Raw genomic sequence first — 20,128 nt, 5'->3', positions numbered from 1 at the left:
TACATGTAAGTCCAAAACATGCATTCAGTCGATCTAGTAAATGAAAGATAAAAAAACGCTTGCTTTTTGCAGTGATTACATTAGATGTGCGTTATGAAAATTCACGGCCAAAAACGGAATCATGAACTGAATTTCACTTCTGTTTTTGTTGAGTGATAATGAATCTCTGTCACCCTTTGTATTGTTTCAGGTGGAGACATGGATGATTCATCTCCGTATGAGCCTGTAGCACCAAACCGACACCCTGACGCATTCCGCTTGGCCTCCATCTCCTCAGGTATCACAGGGTTGACCTTAACCGATCATTTTGGGCTTTGGGATAAAAAATCAGCGCAGTGGTCTATAGAGTCTGTTTTGATCTTTCTTCACCGGCATTCCATCAGTCAGCTGTCCCTGGCCTTTGAATGAATTGTGTGGTTATTGTTTGATCTGTCTTGCAACATGTAACGGTTGTTGTGGGCTTATGAGGTAAACCATATAGTCCCACATTTTTTACAGCTATTGATTTTGCTTTCAGTTTGATTTCCTCTTTGGTTTACCAATTAAAAAGCCTGGCACTCAGCTGGGGAGCTATAGCCTGCTATTTCGTTTATTGGTTATTACCGCCATGGTATCACTAATCAATGCAGATCTTATTATAAGACACAGCTACAATGGTTAATGCAGTGCAGAGAAGCGAGTTGTACAATAGGTGTAATTGGACGCAGGGTCGACGCCTGTCCATTGCCAGAGCTACAGGCTACAGTTACTTGAAAATTTAATCGTTTTCTTTCAACCAGTTCTGACAGAAATTTCCGGAGGATGTTCTCTTCTATTTTTTTTTCTTTTTAGGCAAAAGTCATCCACAAACACTGAAGACAGCAAATTTTCCTTTTCTCTTGGCTGAGGTATCTTTCTTTGTTTTACAACTGGGAGATTCAAGAAAGACACGCTTTTTGCATAATCCCCTTAGCTTGATATCAGCAGTGTATCACTCTTTTTGAAAATGCGCTTGTTTAATATATTGAAAGAAGGAAACACTACCAGAATAAATATAAAATAGTTCAGGCTTTGATTACTTTGGAGTTTTTAGCGATGATGGCAAACTACCTTCTCTGTTTTAAGTGCATGTTCATCTAGAAAGCATTCAAAAAGTGCATACCTCCAAGGCTGCACAATCCTCAAAATTTGTCTTTTTGATGTTTAAAAGTTGCATCTGAATATGAGATCTGCACCAATGTATATATCAAAAAGGCCTTAACTAGTTAAAAGAAAAACATATGAAATATCAAAAACAAGAAACATCCTAAAATGTTATGTTCAAAAGTTGGTAATATGGATGATATATCCAGGAGGAGTAATGAAAAAAGTTCAAACATTTTAAAATGTTGGAAAATCTGTGAAGGCAAAAATTTGTGTGCTATAAAATCAACTTCAAAAGTTATGAGCAAAAATGTAAACATTTTTATAAATGAGGCACATGTTGGCAATACCTGCACTAGAGACAGCTCTTCCATGGCACATGGGCAAAATTTACAAAAATGTATTGATATATGTTTGGTAGTTTTGAGATGTAATGCAAACTAACGAGATAGTCAAAAAGTACAGCTACAGCTGCCTGTCAGTGTATGAGTACAAGTGCCCAGATAAAAGAGTGCAGGAGTGCAGGACAGTGAACCCAGACATATTAATATACCACAGGGGACTCATTACTATATCCATTTTGCTTCAGCTGTTTCCTTCATTCTCTCCAAGGTGAAATATTGGATTTGCTCTCAGAATCTGTTTAGCCACAAGCTTTCCTCATTATTTATCATTTCTGAGGAGAGAGTAATTGATTTTAGTGCTGAGAGGAAACCATTGGCAAACAGATAAGTAATTACACACTTGTTTTGTGGAAATACTTTTCACTTCAATTACTAAACCACACAGAAGTATTCTCAATAATGTCTATAAATTTTACACTGTATAGAGACCCCGGGAATATAGGATATCTGGTTGGTTGATGAGGACAGGGGAATGTGCACTCTCCAAGAGGAAAGGTAGGAAATTGAAAAATAATCTCTTGCAATTTAAAAGTTTTTGTCTGGGCGGAAGATAAGGGACAGAAGTTGAGATACAAATGAAAAAGAATTCTATATTACTATATGCACTCAATCTAAAGTTACAATGAAACAGAACATATGGAGAATGCTTCTGCATTGCCCCAGCTGATACCTGCTAAACTATTTCACACAGGCTTCTCCTAATGGCTGCTGAGTAGTGTTAGCCGCTCAGTGTTGGATACCTTCAAACTGAATACTTGCATGTATTTATACAGCTATTGTACATTGTCCAAACACAGACAAAAAGCAGATTAAATCCTCTGCACCAGCACCTGCAACAGCAGTGTTTCATCACCTCAGTGCTCAGCAGAGTTGCATCTAGGGCTTACTAGAGTGTCCTGGATGACAGCAGGGGACCCTTTTTCCAGCAATTTCTTTGCTGTGATGGCAGCAGGGTGGCACTCTCTTGAGCCCTGTTCCTCCTCTTCTGTGTGCCACGCCTCTTACCATTAAAGAGTGAGGGTGATAGTAGGTTAGTTTGTATTGTGACAGGGTGGACAGTCACAAAAGCAGCATATTCTTACTGTCATTTTCTTACTTTGAGAAGCTATTGGAAGTAGCAAGATGACCAGCTTACATTAAAAAAAGGTTACTTTCGTGTCTCTCTGGTTCTTTTCCAGTGAGTGGCCCTATGAGGACTGCAGGTTAGCCTTTAGTTTCTCCCCGGACCATGTCATGTTATTGCTTTAAATGGACAACCAGTCCAGTTGACACAGCACCAGGCATTTGACATTGTTAAGGTCCTCTGTCAGCTGTAATTATTTTGTTCCCCATCCCATCCAAAAAGTTCTGTGTCAGAGTCAGCCACATTTTGTCCCACAGGCAGGATCTGTCCAGTTTGCCACAATCTGGTTTCTGTCATGAGGTGTGATGCTAAACTCCTGCCCAACTTCCTGTCTTCTGCTCAAGCAGTCAGATTGTTGTTGGGTATTGTTCACTCCTGTAAGCTGTGACACTTTATTGCCATGTTACGCTGTCAGTATCAGGGCAGAGGGTATAGTTATGTGATAGATAATTGACATGATAGATGGAAAGAGAGTAGAGGTTTTTTAGGGTAGCAAACTTATGAATAGGACAATACTGACAGCTGACTGAAAGTGGAAGTGACGCCGGGTTTTCAGCAAAAATGCTGTGTAAATGCTGTGAGCACTTGCGTTCTCTTGTGCTCGTGACAGCTCTAGTGAATGCAGTCTGTTCAGCACCCAAGACGGGTGACACTAAATCTGTATCTGAAATATTATGATGGTTATATGTCTTAGACCTAGTTTTCTTAACATAGGTGCCCAGTTTGTAGGAAGTCATCCTTATAAAAACTGCAACAAAAACAAGCTGCAATAATCAAATATTGTGCCCAGCAATATCCTGAAAACACAATGTGCTGTCTCAAGATTTATTGTCACTACAAACACACATGTAACATACATCAGACACAAAGTGAGACACAGACATAGAGAAACACAGAGAAAAGAAAGAGATAAATCGAGTGACTTTATAATAAACATTTTAGCGAGAGATATCTTACTATGATTATGAAAACAACTAAGTGCCATCTATGCCCCACAAAAACACAGACAGCACTGAATGGAATCTTAAGTACAGAAATTAAAAGATACAATAATACCGCAAAATATGCCTTTCAGCCACCATAGAGACCGAGTTAGCCAGTGGCTCAGTGTAATAGAAAGAGATTTGAAACTTTGGCCGTTATTATCAATATCTGAGCTCTAGTAGTAGCCTACTGTCATAAACTGGGGCGGTGCCGGGAATTTGGGCCCCATGAGAAGATATTACATTGGGCCCCACCACCACAGGCCCTGCCAACCCTGAAAATATAGCACTGTGCAGACATGCATGCAACAATCTGCATACAGTGGAATTCACTATTTGATCCAAGACTCTATGAGAAATGTGCTATCTTTGTGCTAAGGCCATCGTTTACAGTTTAAATGTAATTTTAATGGTAACATTTTTGAATGGAAAACTCTCTTAACATTAATGAATAACTTAAAATTCATTCAGAATTTAAATATAAATTAACATCTTCAATTAAAATAAATGTACATTATCATCTATAGAATGATATAACAAACAAATAATATCAGCAGATATCTGAACTGAGTATACATACCAACTAGAAAATAAGCAGCTGTAAGAGTGGAAATGGAAAATGGAAAAAACAATGGAAATGGAAATGAAAAGCGCCTGATGGTGGTGCTAGAGGAAAGGTCAAAAGGTCACCAAAAGCGCTTCCATTTGGGATCTGCATCATGCACAAGATGTTTTATGTGATCTAGCCGTTACTTTAAGATATATCTTGTTCTCAGTCTGACGGCCATGTTACTTGAAGGTATTATTTTAACATTGGCCGTCACTTTGATACAGATTGAGTCACTCAGTGCTTCAAACTATCCAGCATCCAGTACAGACTATAGGAATTTTTTGTTTCATATAATGATCGTTATGTGGAAAAATAATTACAGTGTTTGAATTCTTATGAAACAGGAAAAGGACTTAATCCTTTTTCTTTTCCCCCTGCAATTATGCCAATTGACGTCATGCAACACAATGCTGCTCACCTCCTTTTTCAGTGGGCCTAGGGCTGGTTCATTGTTAGGAGAATGGGGAGACAGGGCGGCTGATATTGATGTTAAAAGCAGTTCTTTTCTGTGTCCTGACTCACTAGAATCATTTCATTAAAAAGATTCATTTAGAAGATTTGTTCAGTGCTTGACCGGAGCTTCGACTGCATAGTCCCACTCGCTGAATTGAAACATGGCCAAACGGTGTATATTCCTCGTGATGATGATTCCCGGTATCCGGAACTGGATTTGCTATTGCTTTGACAAACACGCCAAACTCTGTTTATGGTTCTTGATATTTTAAAAGTTTTCAAACTGAATATCAGAGAAGAACGCTGGTTTTTAATGACTTTTAATTCTTTTTAACTGATCTACAGTTCGGCATTACTCTAGAACTTGCTGGGCCTCATCCCGGCAGTTTGAGCCGCTGACTATCACTCAGGGCTCGTGTTCGCTGTGTAGTATGTTCTTGGAACGAATCACTGAACATGCACCATTCCCTCACGATGAAAGGATCTGAGACAGTCTCGGGAGTCACTGACTATCACTCAGGGCTTACGTACACTGTGTAGTATGTTCAGTGAACGAATCACTGAATATGCACTGTTGAATCACTCACTCAGTGAGGCTTTTTCTCTCATCGCAGCTGTAGCAGCGGTGGTGAGTCTCTTGGGCAATACAGAGGCTCTCTGGATGTTTTCTTATGCCAAAAACAAGAATAGAAAAAGAAACTGTTAGTTTTATTAGTGTATTGTGAATAAAATATTATTTAATGATGATAGGTTAATAATTTAATATTGAAAAAAAATTAACTAATGTTCTAATAATTATTTATGGCCCCTGGCAGTCCCAGGCCCCAGTTGATATATATTATGTATTTCTTTTTCATTTACAGCAGTAATTTGGTCAAAGGAAGGATACAAAAATATATTTTTGCCTGCTCCCACATCTTTATAAAAAAATTTACTAGGAGCTCCCTTAAGTTGACTGTCCAGCCTAAAACTTGTCTTGCACCGCTAATAGCGCCTCACTTGTCATTGTGGGACATGTACATAAAGTGCGTTGTCTTTAGTGGAAAGCTCAGGTACAAGGGGTATATTTGGGCTTGTGAAAAGAAACCTGCATGTAACGTTTTGTCACTGGAAAAATCTTAATCATCAAGTGATGCTGAAGTCCTGAGTGAATCTTTCCCAGGGGAAATCTGTTGATAATCAAATAAGTTCTCTACCTAAGACCCCTTTAGTTGCTGTAAAAACTGCGCACAATAAGCAATATGAATCCATAGTTTCCCTGTTCTAATCAAATTGGACTGAACACCGGTGGGAATCTAACAAAGTGAAACAAAAAGATGAAGCATGGACGTGCTATAGGAAGGCACAATTGTCTCTGGCTACATTCCCACACCTGCCAGTGGCAGACGTCTCCGCGCCCTACTGAGTTTGGTTGGCTCAGAACATTAATCACCTTTGGTGCTCGATGTGGTCCTACTAGTTCGTTTGACGCATGCAGAAACTTTTTGTTGATGCAGAGTAGGGCTGCAACTAAAAATTATTTTAATCACGTATTAACCTGACTATTATTTTCTCACTTAATCGATTAATCATGGTACATAAGATATCTGATAATAGTATAAAATGTCCATTACTATTTACCCGAGAGCACGTTGACACCTTCAAATTGCTTGTTTTGCATGACCAACACTCTAATTATAAAAGATATTTAGTTTACTACTATTGAAAATGAGAAAGCAGAAAAACTTTACATTTGAGAAGCTGGAAAAGAAAATGTTTTGCATTTTTCCTTACATGCTTTGTAACGCTATAGTTCGTGGAACTAGAGTTTACCATTATTTTCTCAGTTTCAAGACAGAGATGCTGTACAAGTCAATAGCATTCTACTCAAATCAATAAGACATCATGTATGAAGGATCTGGGAGAGAATCTTTCCTCCACAATGCATCAGAACCCTTATCAAAGCCCAAATGACCACCATATTACGTACAGCATGCAAAGATATCATTGACTGTAATTGTTAATATGCTCCACGTGAAATGTATTCTGTTCTCTTGACCCAGCGCTGAGCTAATTAACCTATTAGGAGCAGAGGGCAGCATAGAATCCTGCATTCAGGGGTCCCTCCAGGAATAAAGTTTAACATCCCTTAGTTAGACCTTCTAACTCTACGTACTAAGCCTCTCACCTCTCAGCTCAGTGTGCCCACCATCCAATTAAATCCAGAAAGCTGTTTCCACAGCTGGGAAAAAGGACTAGTGCAACAGCCGTGCTCAGCATGCTGTTGAAATGTTTGACACTTTCACATTGTTCTCATAATAATGACTATTACTTAGGCAAACACTAAGATTTTTGCATGTGTACAGTGGGGTTTTTTTGCTTATTAGGGGTCTGACTGTATCCGTGCGTTTGTTGGTTTTGTTTATGCCTGTGATTGTACCTGCGTGTATTTATATTACTTTGTTTGTATGCTTCATTATTCCGTGTGAATTTTCTAATCAGTTTACCTGTAGTCCAGCCATAGTTTGTCACTCTGTGGGTCAGTAATGAGAGTTGTTGTTTGCAGCTCACTTATCAGACGGTCTTATCAACAAGTTTGGATTAAACAACAGTGAATAATCCACAGAAGATTTTCTTGTTTAAGTTTGTCAGTACTTTTAGTCATTCCCTACTTGCATGCTGGTAATGAACGAGGCAGCAGATTACTGATGCAACATTGTGTAGGTTCACCTGATACACACATCTTGTTAGATTATTTCCGTATGTTAAGCATTATTGCCAGTGACGGCTGAAAGAGCTTAACAGCATGCATATTAAGACTGAGGGAGCCGCTGAGGACGCTCAAGCTTTGAAATTCACTAGAGGAAGCTCAACTTGAAGGCAGATGCTCATAAACAGCTCAAGTATTTAGAAGCTTGTTTACAATGATTTCCAATTCCTTTGGACACTTCTTACCCACCTTCCTTCTCACATACAAATATTTGGTCTCCTTTCATCATTTCCATCTCCCCTCACTCTCTCTCATCTGCATGCTGGTTCATTTTGCAGCGATAATTTCATGCTCAGAGGTAAAATTCAGTTGATCCCTGAGAACAGAGGATTCCATGAACTCCACTGGTCTTCCTCTGATGACGTGTACACGTCTAACTTTTTCTCAGCAAGGCTTAGGGAGATGATGTTGTAGATCCCCTGAACCCTCTTCTTCCCCTGTGGAAACCTGCTGTGACGCAGAGTACAGAGCTAATGACTGATGAGCCCTTTCACACGGAAATGCTTGACATGCTCCTCGAGGTCCAGACTAAAGACTTCCCTAACAAGCTCTCGCACGCTCACCCAGGGCCATATTAAATCCAAACTTTGGCACCTTTCCTAATTACCGAGAACATACCAGTAGCCAAGAACCTCTTCCTAACCTGGGCTGAACTGCTCTCTACAGCGCAGTGTCCCTTGAGTATGGGATGACATATGAAATGCAGAATTCAAATTAGGCCGACGGAGGGCAATTACTGGAGAAGGAAGATCCCTTACTCTCTGGGAAAAAAAGCATCAAAATCCAGATACAGTGTATGTGAATGTTTTACCCACTTCCTGTCTCCATACGTGCTGCTGTCTCCCTCACCTCTCTCTTTCTGTCTCTGTTATTCCATTCTATTATTCCTCGTTTTTCTCACTGGAACACAGGTCTTAGTTAATTTTCATTTTCTCTCCATCTGTCTCACTATGGGTGTCTCTTATCTCACATTTTACCCCTCTGCTTCTTTCTCATTTCTTTCTCTTTATTCCTTTCCCTCTCTTTCTTTCTGTCCCTGTGTGTGCTATATGCGCGGAAAAAATAGATGGTTATTTCCACTTCATTGCCATCAGCGGGGTCTAATTTATGATTCCCATCGAGTAGAGAGCCATATTAAAAGCCTATTTACAGTCAAATGGCAGGATCACTGAAAGCAATGACAGTGCTTTAACTGTTGTTGACATCAACTAAGTGTTATGAGACTACATTCTCTGTAAACATGAAGCAATTGTGAATAAGCAACATGAGACAATTTGATACTCTTATTGTGAATTCACGTCTTGTATTCCACAAATTAATTTAATGTCACATTGCGTGACATGTACTCGTAAAACATCACTGCATGCATTCAAAAATTAGTTTATGCTGCCGCCAACAGGTACCGAGATACAATGGGAAAAAACATTATTTATGACCTTTCCTGCATTCAGTGACTCTGATTGTTCTGTGTTTATAGCATCCATTAATCAATCAGTGCACCGACTCACCCATCTATCTGTTCATTCATTCAGTCAATTCCGCGCTTGCTCATTAATGTATAGTACAACAGCCAGCAAGGTAAGTTAATAGATGTGTGTAGCCTATTGTGATGCTGAGAGCTGTTGATTGCACTGCTGATGGGCTGGGTTAATTATTCTGAGTCGTACATCTTTCCTGAATTTGTCTGGATTAACTGAAAGCTCTCCAGCATGTCTCCATAAGCATCTGTCCAATCTTTTAGTCTCTGTCCGCTCATTTCATCTCTCTATCTGTCATGATCAGCTGCTGCAATCAACTGCTCAAGTCTCCTCTCCGGTCTTAAAACTTTTTCCATTTTTATACGTCTCGTATCATTAGCTCATCAACCCCTTTCTCTTCACATTATAGGAGAATATGTTTACTAAAAACCTTCATTGTAATGCACTTGGAAAATCAATTATAACGCTGTAACACAATACAGCACATTTCCCCTTCCATCTCCACTTTGCCTTCTTCCTCTTCTCCTCCTGCTCTTGCTAGTATCCTGTTTGTGTGTAAGCACGTCGGAGCCATCAAGTGGGCTTTGTGTCTTATGTTTGCCCCAGGACATCTTTTTGGGTTGAGCACCAAATTCAATCTCAGCTCCCCAATCAGAGGCAGTAAAAACCTGTCCATTGCTGCGGCCTCAAAAACAGCTTCAGTCCTGCTTGTTCAGATAAATCTTAGTAGTTCATCCTTCTCCTATTTTCTTTTCATCCTGGGTCCCCCCCAGTGGCCCACATTAGAGCCTGCAGATGGCCAGGGGAGATTTAGGAGCTGCAATCCATCATTGTAATGTAGCCTGAACCACTGGACAACCAGCCTGCAAACCTCTCCTCCAGCTGAACTGGACCGCTCCGCTTCAGGCCCGCTTCGGCCAAGCTTGGCCCACTTTGGTAAAACTTTGGCTCTGCTTCAGCCTCTTCATGCCCAGTGCCAAAGTCAGCTCTCTTTCCGATTCTCATTGTAATTACAGATCAACCAAGTAATGCCTCCTTGACAAGGTTGCTGACTAATTGTCTCACGTCCCGCCTGGAAGGTTTGATGTTTGTTGATGTTGCATAAGTGCATGATGTGAGCACAATTCTGTCTGCCTTTTCAGTCACTTACACTACCAAGACTGAGTATGCTATGCTACCAGACATCTGTTGTGGAGTATTTATACTGTCCTCTCAGAGAGCACAAGGATAAACAAGTTTTCATTTGATGACACAATGATGTCTTATTCCAATAAGAGTCATAAAAGTTAATGCTCTTATCATTTGAATGAAAAAGATGGAAAGGTTCTCCCTAGTGGCCTGCGCACCTACATCTGTTGAACTCAGGACATCTCTCTTAACACCCTGCCTGTTTATCAGAGCGCCTGCTACATTTAACCTTGATACATCTAAATGAAAGCCCTGGTTAATGGAAAGCTAGATTAAGTGTGCTTCCTTCCTTCTGTGATTAGCTCCTGATATTCTACTTCTCCTATCCTTCAATGGCAGTGAGTTTTGTTTTATCTGACGTGATCTGAAACCACAAAATCATAAATTTTGGGGGTTTGCTTTTTTTTTTTCCACCCTGTTGCAATGTGATGCGTTCTATGTATCCCCATTGCTAGGATTGATAACATGCGATGCACCACTTGGAAACAGTATTGCATCTCTAGCAGATCCTCTCCTTCTAAAATAAATGGTGTTCTTCTTGCTCCAGGCTGTCTGATAGACACAGAGTGAGATTGGTTCTGTTGAATAAGCGATGAATCTTTCTGGTTGTCACCGTGCCACCACGAACTCTGAAATATCATTATCTACAGGGGAGGGAGGTTAACTTCTCTAATATAGCCTGAATACAAGAGAGGGGTGCCGCAAGTGAACATGATCCTGCTTCATTATATCTCAGGAAAAGGTGTGTCTTTTTACTGCCACTGTGGTAAATGCAGTATCTCAGACCCCCCACCCCACACACCTAATGACATAATCTTCCCACAAATATATGGAGCCTGAGGTGTAATTGCAATATTTCAGTTTGTGATTACACTGACAGAACTGTCCAATAAGTGGATCATACAGCACAGCGTGGAGTCCTTGCCAAGTCTTTACCAAGTTTTGGGCTGTGGATACAGTATTCAGTGTTTCCCACTGACCAGTATTTACATTTATAATTTATGATTTTATTCGGATTCCCATTAGCTGATGCCCTGCATCAGCTACTCTTCCTCAGATTCACATAAAACATAAAAACATGACAACGGATAAGACACTTAATGACAAAACAACCACATGGAATAAAAATAGGAAAGGTATAACTAACAATATTCTTTCTCCCAAACATATTACTATACATATTCCTATTCATATACATTTATTTATCTAGTAATATATAAATTCATAAGCACTAAATATACATAAAAAGTGAAATCTTGCAAAATACAGCTTTCACATACATATTGATACTCTATTTAAAATGTACAAATCATGGTTACAGGCATAGGGCCATTAGGTTTTCTTCACTTGTTTTTTAAAGCTTCCTTTATTGTGTGCTTCAGCAATCTGAGCCGGAACTGAGTTCAATGCAACCATGGCTCGATACAACACTGTGCGTTGCTTTGTGTTCTAGATGTAAGAACTTTGTAGAGACTTCTGTTGGCATGTCTGGTGGGGTAGTTATGTTTTTTAGAGCTGGATGTGAGTTGACTAAACAAACAATTAGGAATTTTAATGATATTAACGTTTCTGACAAAAACAAGGAGTAGTAAGGATCAGTCTCTCCTCAACTTTCAGCCAGGAGAGTTTAACATGCATGTTGTTTAACTTTCCACCTTAGTGGGCATAGAAGAGCAAGAGAAGCTGCTCTGTTCTGAGCCAGCTGCAGTTTTCCCTAGATCCATTTTTGCAGCACTTGACCATATCATTGGGCAATAGTCTAGATGTGATAAAAACTAGCCCTTTCAAGAGTTTTTTTTTTTTTTCATTAGACATGAAAAAATATTGTGAATTTTATTTTTAGTTTATATGTATTTTTCATAAGGTTTTTAACATGTCCGCTCTCTTAGACAGCATGCGTTTAACTATTCAATGTAAAGTAATATGTAATAACTTTAGTTAGTAGTAGTAATAGTAACTTTATTTCTGTAAAACAAATATTTGTACCGTATTTTAACATACCGTGTACTACTCTTGGCTATGGAAAAACAGTCCAAACTACAATGTTTCGAATTGTGAGGATACTCTTACTTTGTAGATTTTGTAGGTTACTTTGGTAATGTTTTGTGAACATTACATTTTTTACCTTTAACAGTCTTCTTTAATAGAAGGACTAGACAGATATTCCCGAGGTACTTGGCATACCTGACATTTTGCATACCATCTTGCGTGTTGGGGTTTTTAGCTGCACTTCCATTTGTTTGCAACTAGGTGGCTGCCTGTGGTCTTTTCAAGGACTGTCCACTGTAGGTAGACTGATATGCAGCTACACCGTCCAAACCCCAGACATAAACAAGCAATTGGTTTTTGAATGGCTGTCCAATATAGTGACCACTATACTTGAAAGGGCTAGAGTCTGCAGGACTTGTTTGGACAAGTTTGGTGTTAGAAAATCAAAGCATCTCACCACAGACATATTGCTCCCCATCTTTACAGCAAGATAATCTATATGCCTTGTCCACGACAGTTTACAATCTAGAATAACACCAAGAAGCTTCGTTTCCCCTATTTGCTCAACAGCTACATTGTTCAACACCAGATTCAGCTGAGGTCTAGAGCGCCATGGGGGGGTAGTATCAACCCATTCTAGTACTGCCTGCAGTCGATTCTTTTGAACAATTTCTTTCAGCCAATCATCTGTCATTTCTGTAAGCGCTGTGTATGTTGAGTGACCTTCCCTCGTGCTCGTATTCACTTGTCAAATTGTTAACGGAGAAATAGCATTCTGTTTGGTCAAACACAATTTTTTCCAAGAGTTGGCTAAGCACAGGTAACAAACCGATTAGTTGGCTGTTAGAGCCCGTAAAGGCAATCCTAGCATTCGTGGGTAGTGGAATGGCTCAAGCTTCTCTCCAGGTTTGGGGACAAACATTACAGACAAGGCTCAGATTGAAGATATGGCAACATGAAGATGTGGCAAAAAGGTCTGCCACCATCCTCAATGGCTTTCCATCAAAGTTGTCAATACCAGGTAGTTTCTCATTATTGGTAGATAGCAATAATTTTTTTCACCTCTTTTTTTCACCTCTTTACTCACTTTACACAGTTCAAAACTACAATTCTTGTCTTTCATTATTCTGTCTTTTATACATAAATGTGATGGCTCACAACTTTTTGGCATTTTCTGCCTTAGTTTACACACTTTGCCGATAAAATGATAATTAAAATAATTGGCAATGTCTAAAGGTTTAGTAATGAAAGAACCATCTGATTCAATGAAAGATGGAGTTGAGTTACTCTTTCTGCACATTATATCATTTAAGTACTCCAGAGCTTTTTTCTATCGTGCTTTATATTATTTATCTTAGTTTGTTAATACAAATTCTTCTTCTTTTTATTCAGTTTAGTCACATAACTCCTTATTTTACAGTATGTCTGCCATTCAGATGTGCAGGTGGATTTTTTTGCCACTCTTTTTGCTTTATCCCTTTTAAGCATACATTTTTTTTAGTTTCGTGATCGGTACATGATTATCAATAACTGAAAGCAACAATTTCATAAATATATCAATTGCAGTATCTGAGTTCCTCTCTTTACTCATATCAGACCAACAATATTTTAACATCATACGAGTCTCAGCAACACTATTTTTAGCCAATGCTTTGGAATTTTGGCTTTCCTGGATATAGCTACTAGATTATGTTTGCTAAATCCAGTGGGAGCAGATACAGCTTTGAAACAAAGTTTTACAACATAAGTGTAAATGTGATCAATGCACAATGATTCCTTTACAGTTTGTAAACACCCTGGTAGGTTGATTAATGACCTGAATCAGATTACAAGCACTGGTTACAGCGAGAGGTTTCTTTTTCAGCGGACAGCTTGATGAAAGAAAATTAATGTTCAGGTCCCCCAGGAAATAAATCTCTCTATTCACATCATATACTCTAAGCCTTTCACAAAAATTATCTAGATACTGACTTTTAGAACTTGGTGGCCCTTTAAAAGCATCCCAACAGCAGAGGCCTTATATGAGGAAGATGAACCTGCAACCACAACACCTCAAGAGCACTTGGCGTTAAGTCCTCTCTGACCCTGACAGGAATGTGGCTCTGTATGTATATTGCAACTCCTCCCCCATAAGTATCCCTGTCCCTTCTATGGATGTTATATCCCTGTAATGCCACTGTGGCATCATCAAATGAGTCATCTAAGTGGGCATCAGAGATGGCCAGAATATAAATCTTGTTTGATGATAACAAGTTATTGATATCCTACACCTTATTACTAAGGCTACATACAGTATATTAACATGGGATATTTTTAGCCCTTTCCTGTGAAGCTTATCAGATGCAGACATGATATAAAGAGGAAAAAATTAAGCAAAACACAACACTATTCAACATTCAGTCAGTTGTACATGTGTGTGTGTGTGTGTGTGTGTGTGTGTGTGTGTGTGTGTGTGTGTGTGTGTGTGTGTGTGTGTGCCAAGTTACGAACCCATACACTTGGCTCTTTCCACTCTCTCAGTCTTTTTGGAGGGAGGGTGGACACTGAGTCTGTCGTAGCAGGTGTACCCAATGTTCCCTTTACCTCTTTGAGCTTTCATGGCCGGGATGAGTTCTTTTCACTTCTGGCGTATGGCCTCAGTATAGGTGTCGTTGAGGAAGATGTTAGTTCCCTTCAGTTTATGGCGTCTTTCCAGAACGGCCATCTTGTCCTTAAATCGTAGGAATTTCACCACAATTGGCCTGGGTCTATCACCTGGGTTAGTTCCCATCCTGGGGGGACGCTCCACCTCAATCCTCTTTTCATCCATCTTTAGCTTGACAGAGAGCATTTCACAGACCCTGCCCTTGAATTCCTTCCAGCTCTCACATGGGGACTCAGGAATCCCTTCTACAATTCTGTTGTTCCGTCTTGATTGACCCTCAAGGTAATCTGTTTTCCCTGTTATTCATAAGCCGGATTCACACACAGTATTGATGTCTGTATGTGCGTCTTTGCACTTTACAGTCAACTCCTCACAAGTCACTTTTAGGTCTTCTACTTCTTTTTGGGAGAACTGCAAGCTGATAGTTAGGTCTTGGACCTCTTCAATGATATTGTCCGTTCTTTTGTTAGTAGAATCAACCAAGATTCAGTTTGGGTGTCACAGTTGAGGTGTGGGTTAACACTGCTCCATGTAGTTTAAACTGGGAAAGGTAGCAGGGCGAAACAGTATTTTCCTAAGGACTCCTGTTTGCTTTCCATTGTTTCCAGTAGACTAATTAACATTTTTAACGTTTTCTTCATTATAAATCAAATTACAAAAACATCAGAATAAATATAATTTTTTATTAAATCGATGTAAATTTTAATACATTAGATAACAACTTGAGAATGTACTAATATTATGGTAGTCACATCATTATAATACCTGAAAATGAATAATTTATTAACATCCAATTTACAATCATAGCTTAATTCATTCATATTTCACTCAAGTTCTGAAAAAGGCTGAATCAATAATTCAGTCACAGTGGATTTGGGCTAGCTTCAGGCATCTCTCCAGTGGCTTAATGTTGGTTAGAGACACAGAGAAGCAGAGATGATACTAAAGACTCTCCCTCAGTGTTCAAGTCTAACATTTGCAATGAACTCCCAGCTGGGTGGAGATGCGACGATTGTTGTTTTATTTGTTGATCATGCTGCAGCTGAGCCCACTCTAAACTATATAAGATTAGTGATGTTGAATCAGAGTATCAAGTTTTTACCCTTCTGTTGTGATTGTATTTGATCCAGGTTGTGTTTGCTTAAATACTAACAGTCCTTTCTTGGAAATACGTGTAAATAACACTGAAATCCACAGGATGATTTCAAATTTATCTATTTCAAGTGTACGTATCTGCTATGACAGTGATGTCTAACATCGTGTTTTCAAGTGATTGTGAGACTAAAGTGTTTTAACCATAGGAATATGAACTCTCTTTCCCTTTAGGCGCACTAAAGTCACTGAGTTGTCCTCTTTGTATCCACTGTCAGGGATGCACACAGTAGCACCAAAAGGTTTCCACTGTCCTGACGCCGAGAGAAACTGCAACCCCTGTCTTGATGCGGCCAAAGCCTGCAACCTCAACAACAGCTGCAAGAAGCAACGCTCCACCTACATCGCCACCTGCAGCAAGGAGGACCCCAACAAGGGTGAAACCTGTAGCAAGAAGCGCTGCCACAAAGCGCTGAGGATGTTCCTTGACCGTGTGCCCACTGAGTACAGCCACCGTCTGCTCTTCTGCCCCTGCCAGACTGAGGGCTGCGCTGAACGACGCAGGCAGACAATCGTGCCCGACTGCTCCTATAAAGAGAAGGAGAAACCCAACTGTCTGGAGCTACGGAGGGTCTGCCGCCAGGACTCTCTCTGCAGGTAAAGTAAGGGGAAAGTTTGGAGGGTGGGATGTTTTGGGATGTAAAGGGCAGAGGAAAAGTTTCCTGTACTGTATGTGTGTAGTTGGAGGGGTGGAAGGACAGACATTCATTTATGTGTATGCATGTCAGTTTTGTTGGCTTGATCAACAGATTTTGTTCTGTGTGTGTATAAGACGAGCTACCACTAAACACATCTGAAGATTCATTAGCATCTTCTTATATTCATGGAAAATGAGAAAAAAGAAAATTGAATCTGTGCATTAGAGATATGTCCTGGTTTGATGGCAATTTCCCTGCTCCTGCAACATCCTAAAGTTTTATATTTCTCTGCTGTAACTTTGCCAGCAAAGTAATTAGACTCTCAGCGAAGCCTTGGCTATTAGACACAGGAAAAAGATGTGAGGCTAAGTTGAAGGGACAACGCTCAATTAAGCTGAACAAAACATTAGTCGATCACTTTGGCTGCATGGGGCCTCTATTGGATTCAAGCGGCCAGATTCAATTCACACCTACCCAGCCGTGACATGTTTCCTTGTGTTAGTGTCACTGAGAGCAGGTGAAACACACCAGTAGTACTATCATCCTGATCAGCTGTCAAGATCTTTTTATCCCCCAGCACCATGTGCTATGTCTAGCAATCAGTAAGGTAAACATCCAACCAGTTGAAAGAGGTATGCTCTGCGTTCGTTAGTCTCATAGCATAAACAAATGTGGGAAATTTGAGTAATTCTAAGCATTTAAAAGCTCATTAATGAGCCTAATGGTGTAAGACCAAGTGTTAGACCCTTGAAAGCTCTCTGCTAAAAATAATACTCATGATGTGAGACTTATCAGAAGGGTACATTTTTGGCTACTTTTTCATTCCCCAGTGTGACAGATGATTAGGCAGCTGATACATCTCAGTTACAATCAGTGTCTTGACAGAATTTGTCGGTTTAATACACCAAGTAGCTGGCCAACCTCAGTTGCCATGGAAGACGATAGCACCTTCCCTGGTTCGTTACTTGCGGTAACTGCCTGAGAGTTATAGTCAATGTTTGCTTTAGTGTGACTTGGTTGGAATACATTTGGTTAGCTTTTTGTAGCAGACACGACAACCAATGCAACAACTTATCAACTCATATCCTGTACACTAAAATGATTAGTTGTGCTTTTGATAACTAGCCGATATCATTTGTTTTTTGTAAGAATTCAGAGTGATTTACAGTCACGGAACTTCAAATTAGACTAACGATGCACAACAGTTCCTTGTGACTAGTATTTCTGTGGTACTTCACATTTATCCTGTTTCCATGGAGGTAAGCAGCCTTTGAGGCATAGCGTTAATGGTTAAAACCCAATTCCTCTCCACCAACACTAAATCCAACCACTACGCTGCTAAAGTGGGGAAACTCTATTGCCTCTCCGATTTATGATTGTCTTGATAATTACCTGCTTGCCTGCATTGTGTAATCTGTTTTCAGCCTGAGTTGCTTTCATTGACCCTTAGGCCCTCAGGTGTCTGCTGTGCTCCTCCTTATTGAGAAAGATGAAATGGAACGTTAAAGCTCATTATCTGCGGCTGCGTAATGCCCCACTGAGGTCGATGAGCGCGTATACACTCCGACAGTACGAACACACGCTGGCCTCCAAAAACCATTTAGCAGCCACACAAACACACACATTTACACACAATCACTTTGAGCTTGAATGTGACTATGATAATCCACTGTTTGAGTGCTGCATTCTCCTGCAGTGAATAAGTGCCTCCACGCAAGAGAATGTCACAATTAAAGTGAGATGCCACTGGTCAGTGCCGGACTGACAGTGCTCTCTGATTGGTGATTTTATCCTGCCCTGAAGTGTACAATCACCAACATCACCAAGACCAGGTGAGATATTCTTAATGTGTCCTCTATCTGTCTCAATGTCCTCTCTCTATTACATGATGTCAGGCATCATAATTTATGAGATATTCCGTTTACCACCATGTTAGTTTTTTAATTTACTTTGTACCTTCAGTGTGTTGTACAGGCAAATTAAATGAGAACTCATTTGTCATGCTAATAGAGACACAGCCCACAGATTAGGGTATGTTTTGGGCAACCTTGATGATAAACGGAATTGAATAACTCTAGAAAGAGCCCTCCCTAAACTTTTAAATCACAGAAGTCACGGCACACTCACGTACAACAAGAGGGGAAACTTTCCTTGGCTCTGTTCTCCCCTCTCAAAGATATGTTGATAAAAGCAAGGGGGGAACATTCAACGACAGGTCTGTCTCCCCAGGGGATTCCTGTTTGACCCCAAACAGGGGATACACAGTTAGCACAAGCCTGTTTCATTTTAACATAAGGGACAGATCAAGAGAGTAGGAGGAAATAGGAGGAGGAAGAGAAGGAGGGAGAGATAATGAGACAGAGAGAGAGGGAGGAGAGGGAGGGAGGGTCACAGAATTGATCTGGGCCATAAAGCTACTGCAGTGGGTTGGAGGTCAGTAGTTTGGTCACAGCTATGGATCTCTGCAGCAAACTCTGCTGAAAATCTCAAAGACAAGCTTAGCTCCCTGCAACACATTCTGATAAAGAAAGGGTAACGGCTCAAAACTCGCCAAACACGTCAAAATTTAAAAACTTACACTCACCTATTTTATTATTTATTTTAGACTTCAAAAGGCCAGCAGTTCCTTGCTTTCGCACTGTTAAAAATGCCCTCCAATATGTTTTTTTTTACTTTGAGAGCACATCGGATGCCAGATTGGCTGGGATTTCACCTTTGGAGACTGTTCAGATTGTTCCAGGTGGAGCCCAGAGCTCAATCCAACACAAAATAAATTTTTGTACGGATTTCAAATATATAATTTTGGCTTGGGCTTAGATGGCATATTGTACTGGAAGATTTCATTCTCTTCCTGGTCCCTGTGGAGGCAATTGTTGACATACTCTGGATATCTAGGGACTATAGATGGACAGAGAACAAGCATTAAATGGAGCATCTTTTATTCCTTATACCTAGTTGTACTTCTGCTGCAGTTATTGTGTTATTTCCTTCCATAATCCTGCACGGACAAAAACAGACATTCCTGTGTTACTGACATTACTATTTTCCTCACTTCCTCTCCTCTCCTATCTTCTCCTCTGTGCTTCTCCACCCTGTGTTCTCAGCATCCTTCCAATGGATCCAACATTTGTTCGTTTGGGATTGCTGGGTCCACGGAGTAACAATAGGCTATATTTGGATGTGCGGTTTTGGGTAGTGTAGTGTGAGCATGTCTATGTTTTCATGTATGTATGCAAGCAGAGAAAATCCCTATCCATATTCATGTCAGACACAACAGAGCCCAATGAAGCCTAACCCAAAGAGCATTGAGTTATATATGTGTACAGTATTGATTGTCTCAAGGATCGATGCAACACTTCTATCTCTGATTTATATCCCTTGGTCTCCATGCTCACTGGGTGCTCTTTGATTGAGTTCTTTGGCCACTGGTTTTCAAAATGTGGAGCTGACAGACAGTCGATCACTGTACAGGTAACCTGACCCACTTTAGGAGATGTACTGTACCAGGCTTCCTTTGCTTACAGAAAACTCGCAGGGTACTTCACTATCTCTCCTTCAAAAAACAGACAGACGCGTGCGCACACACACTGCCCTA

At 40.1% G+C, this 20,128-nt stretch overlaps 1 protein-coding gene across 1 annotated transcript in view; it reads left to right on the top strand.

The window, feature by feature from the left end:
* LOC120805372 (GDNF family receptor alpha-2-like) overlaps positions 1–20,128 on the top strand; it is a 49,868-nt gene that overhangs the window by 11,845 nt on the left and 17,895 nt on the right. The window contains exons 3-4 of the mRNA XM_040155563.1: positions 191–277; positions 16,114–16,492. Coding sequence (XP_040011497.1) covers positions 191–277; positions 16,114–16,492 — 466 coding nt within the window. The remainder of the gene's footprint in view (positions 1–190; positions 278–16,113; positions 16,493–20,128) is intronic.

The sequence above is a fragment of the Xiphias gladius genome, chromosome 19, assembly GCF_016859285.1.
Source record: "Xiphias gladius isolate SHS-SW01 ecotype Sanya breed wild chromosome 19, ASM1685928v1, whole genome shotgun sequence".
Taxonomy (NCBI): Eukaryota; Metazoa; Chordata; class Actinopteri; order Istiophoriformes; family Xiphiidae; genus Xiphias; species Xiphias gladius.
This window is presented reverse-complemented; position numbering and strand designations above follow the sequence as displayed.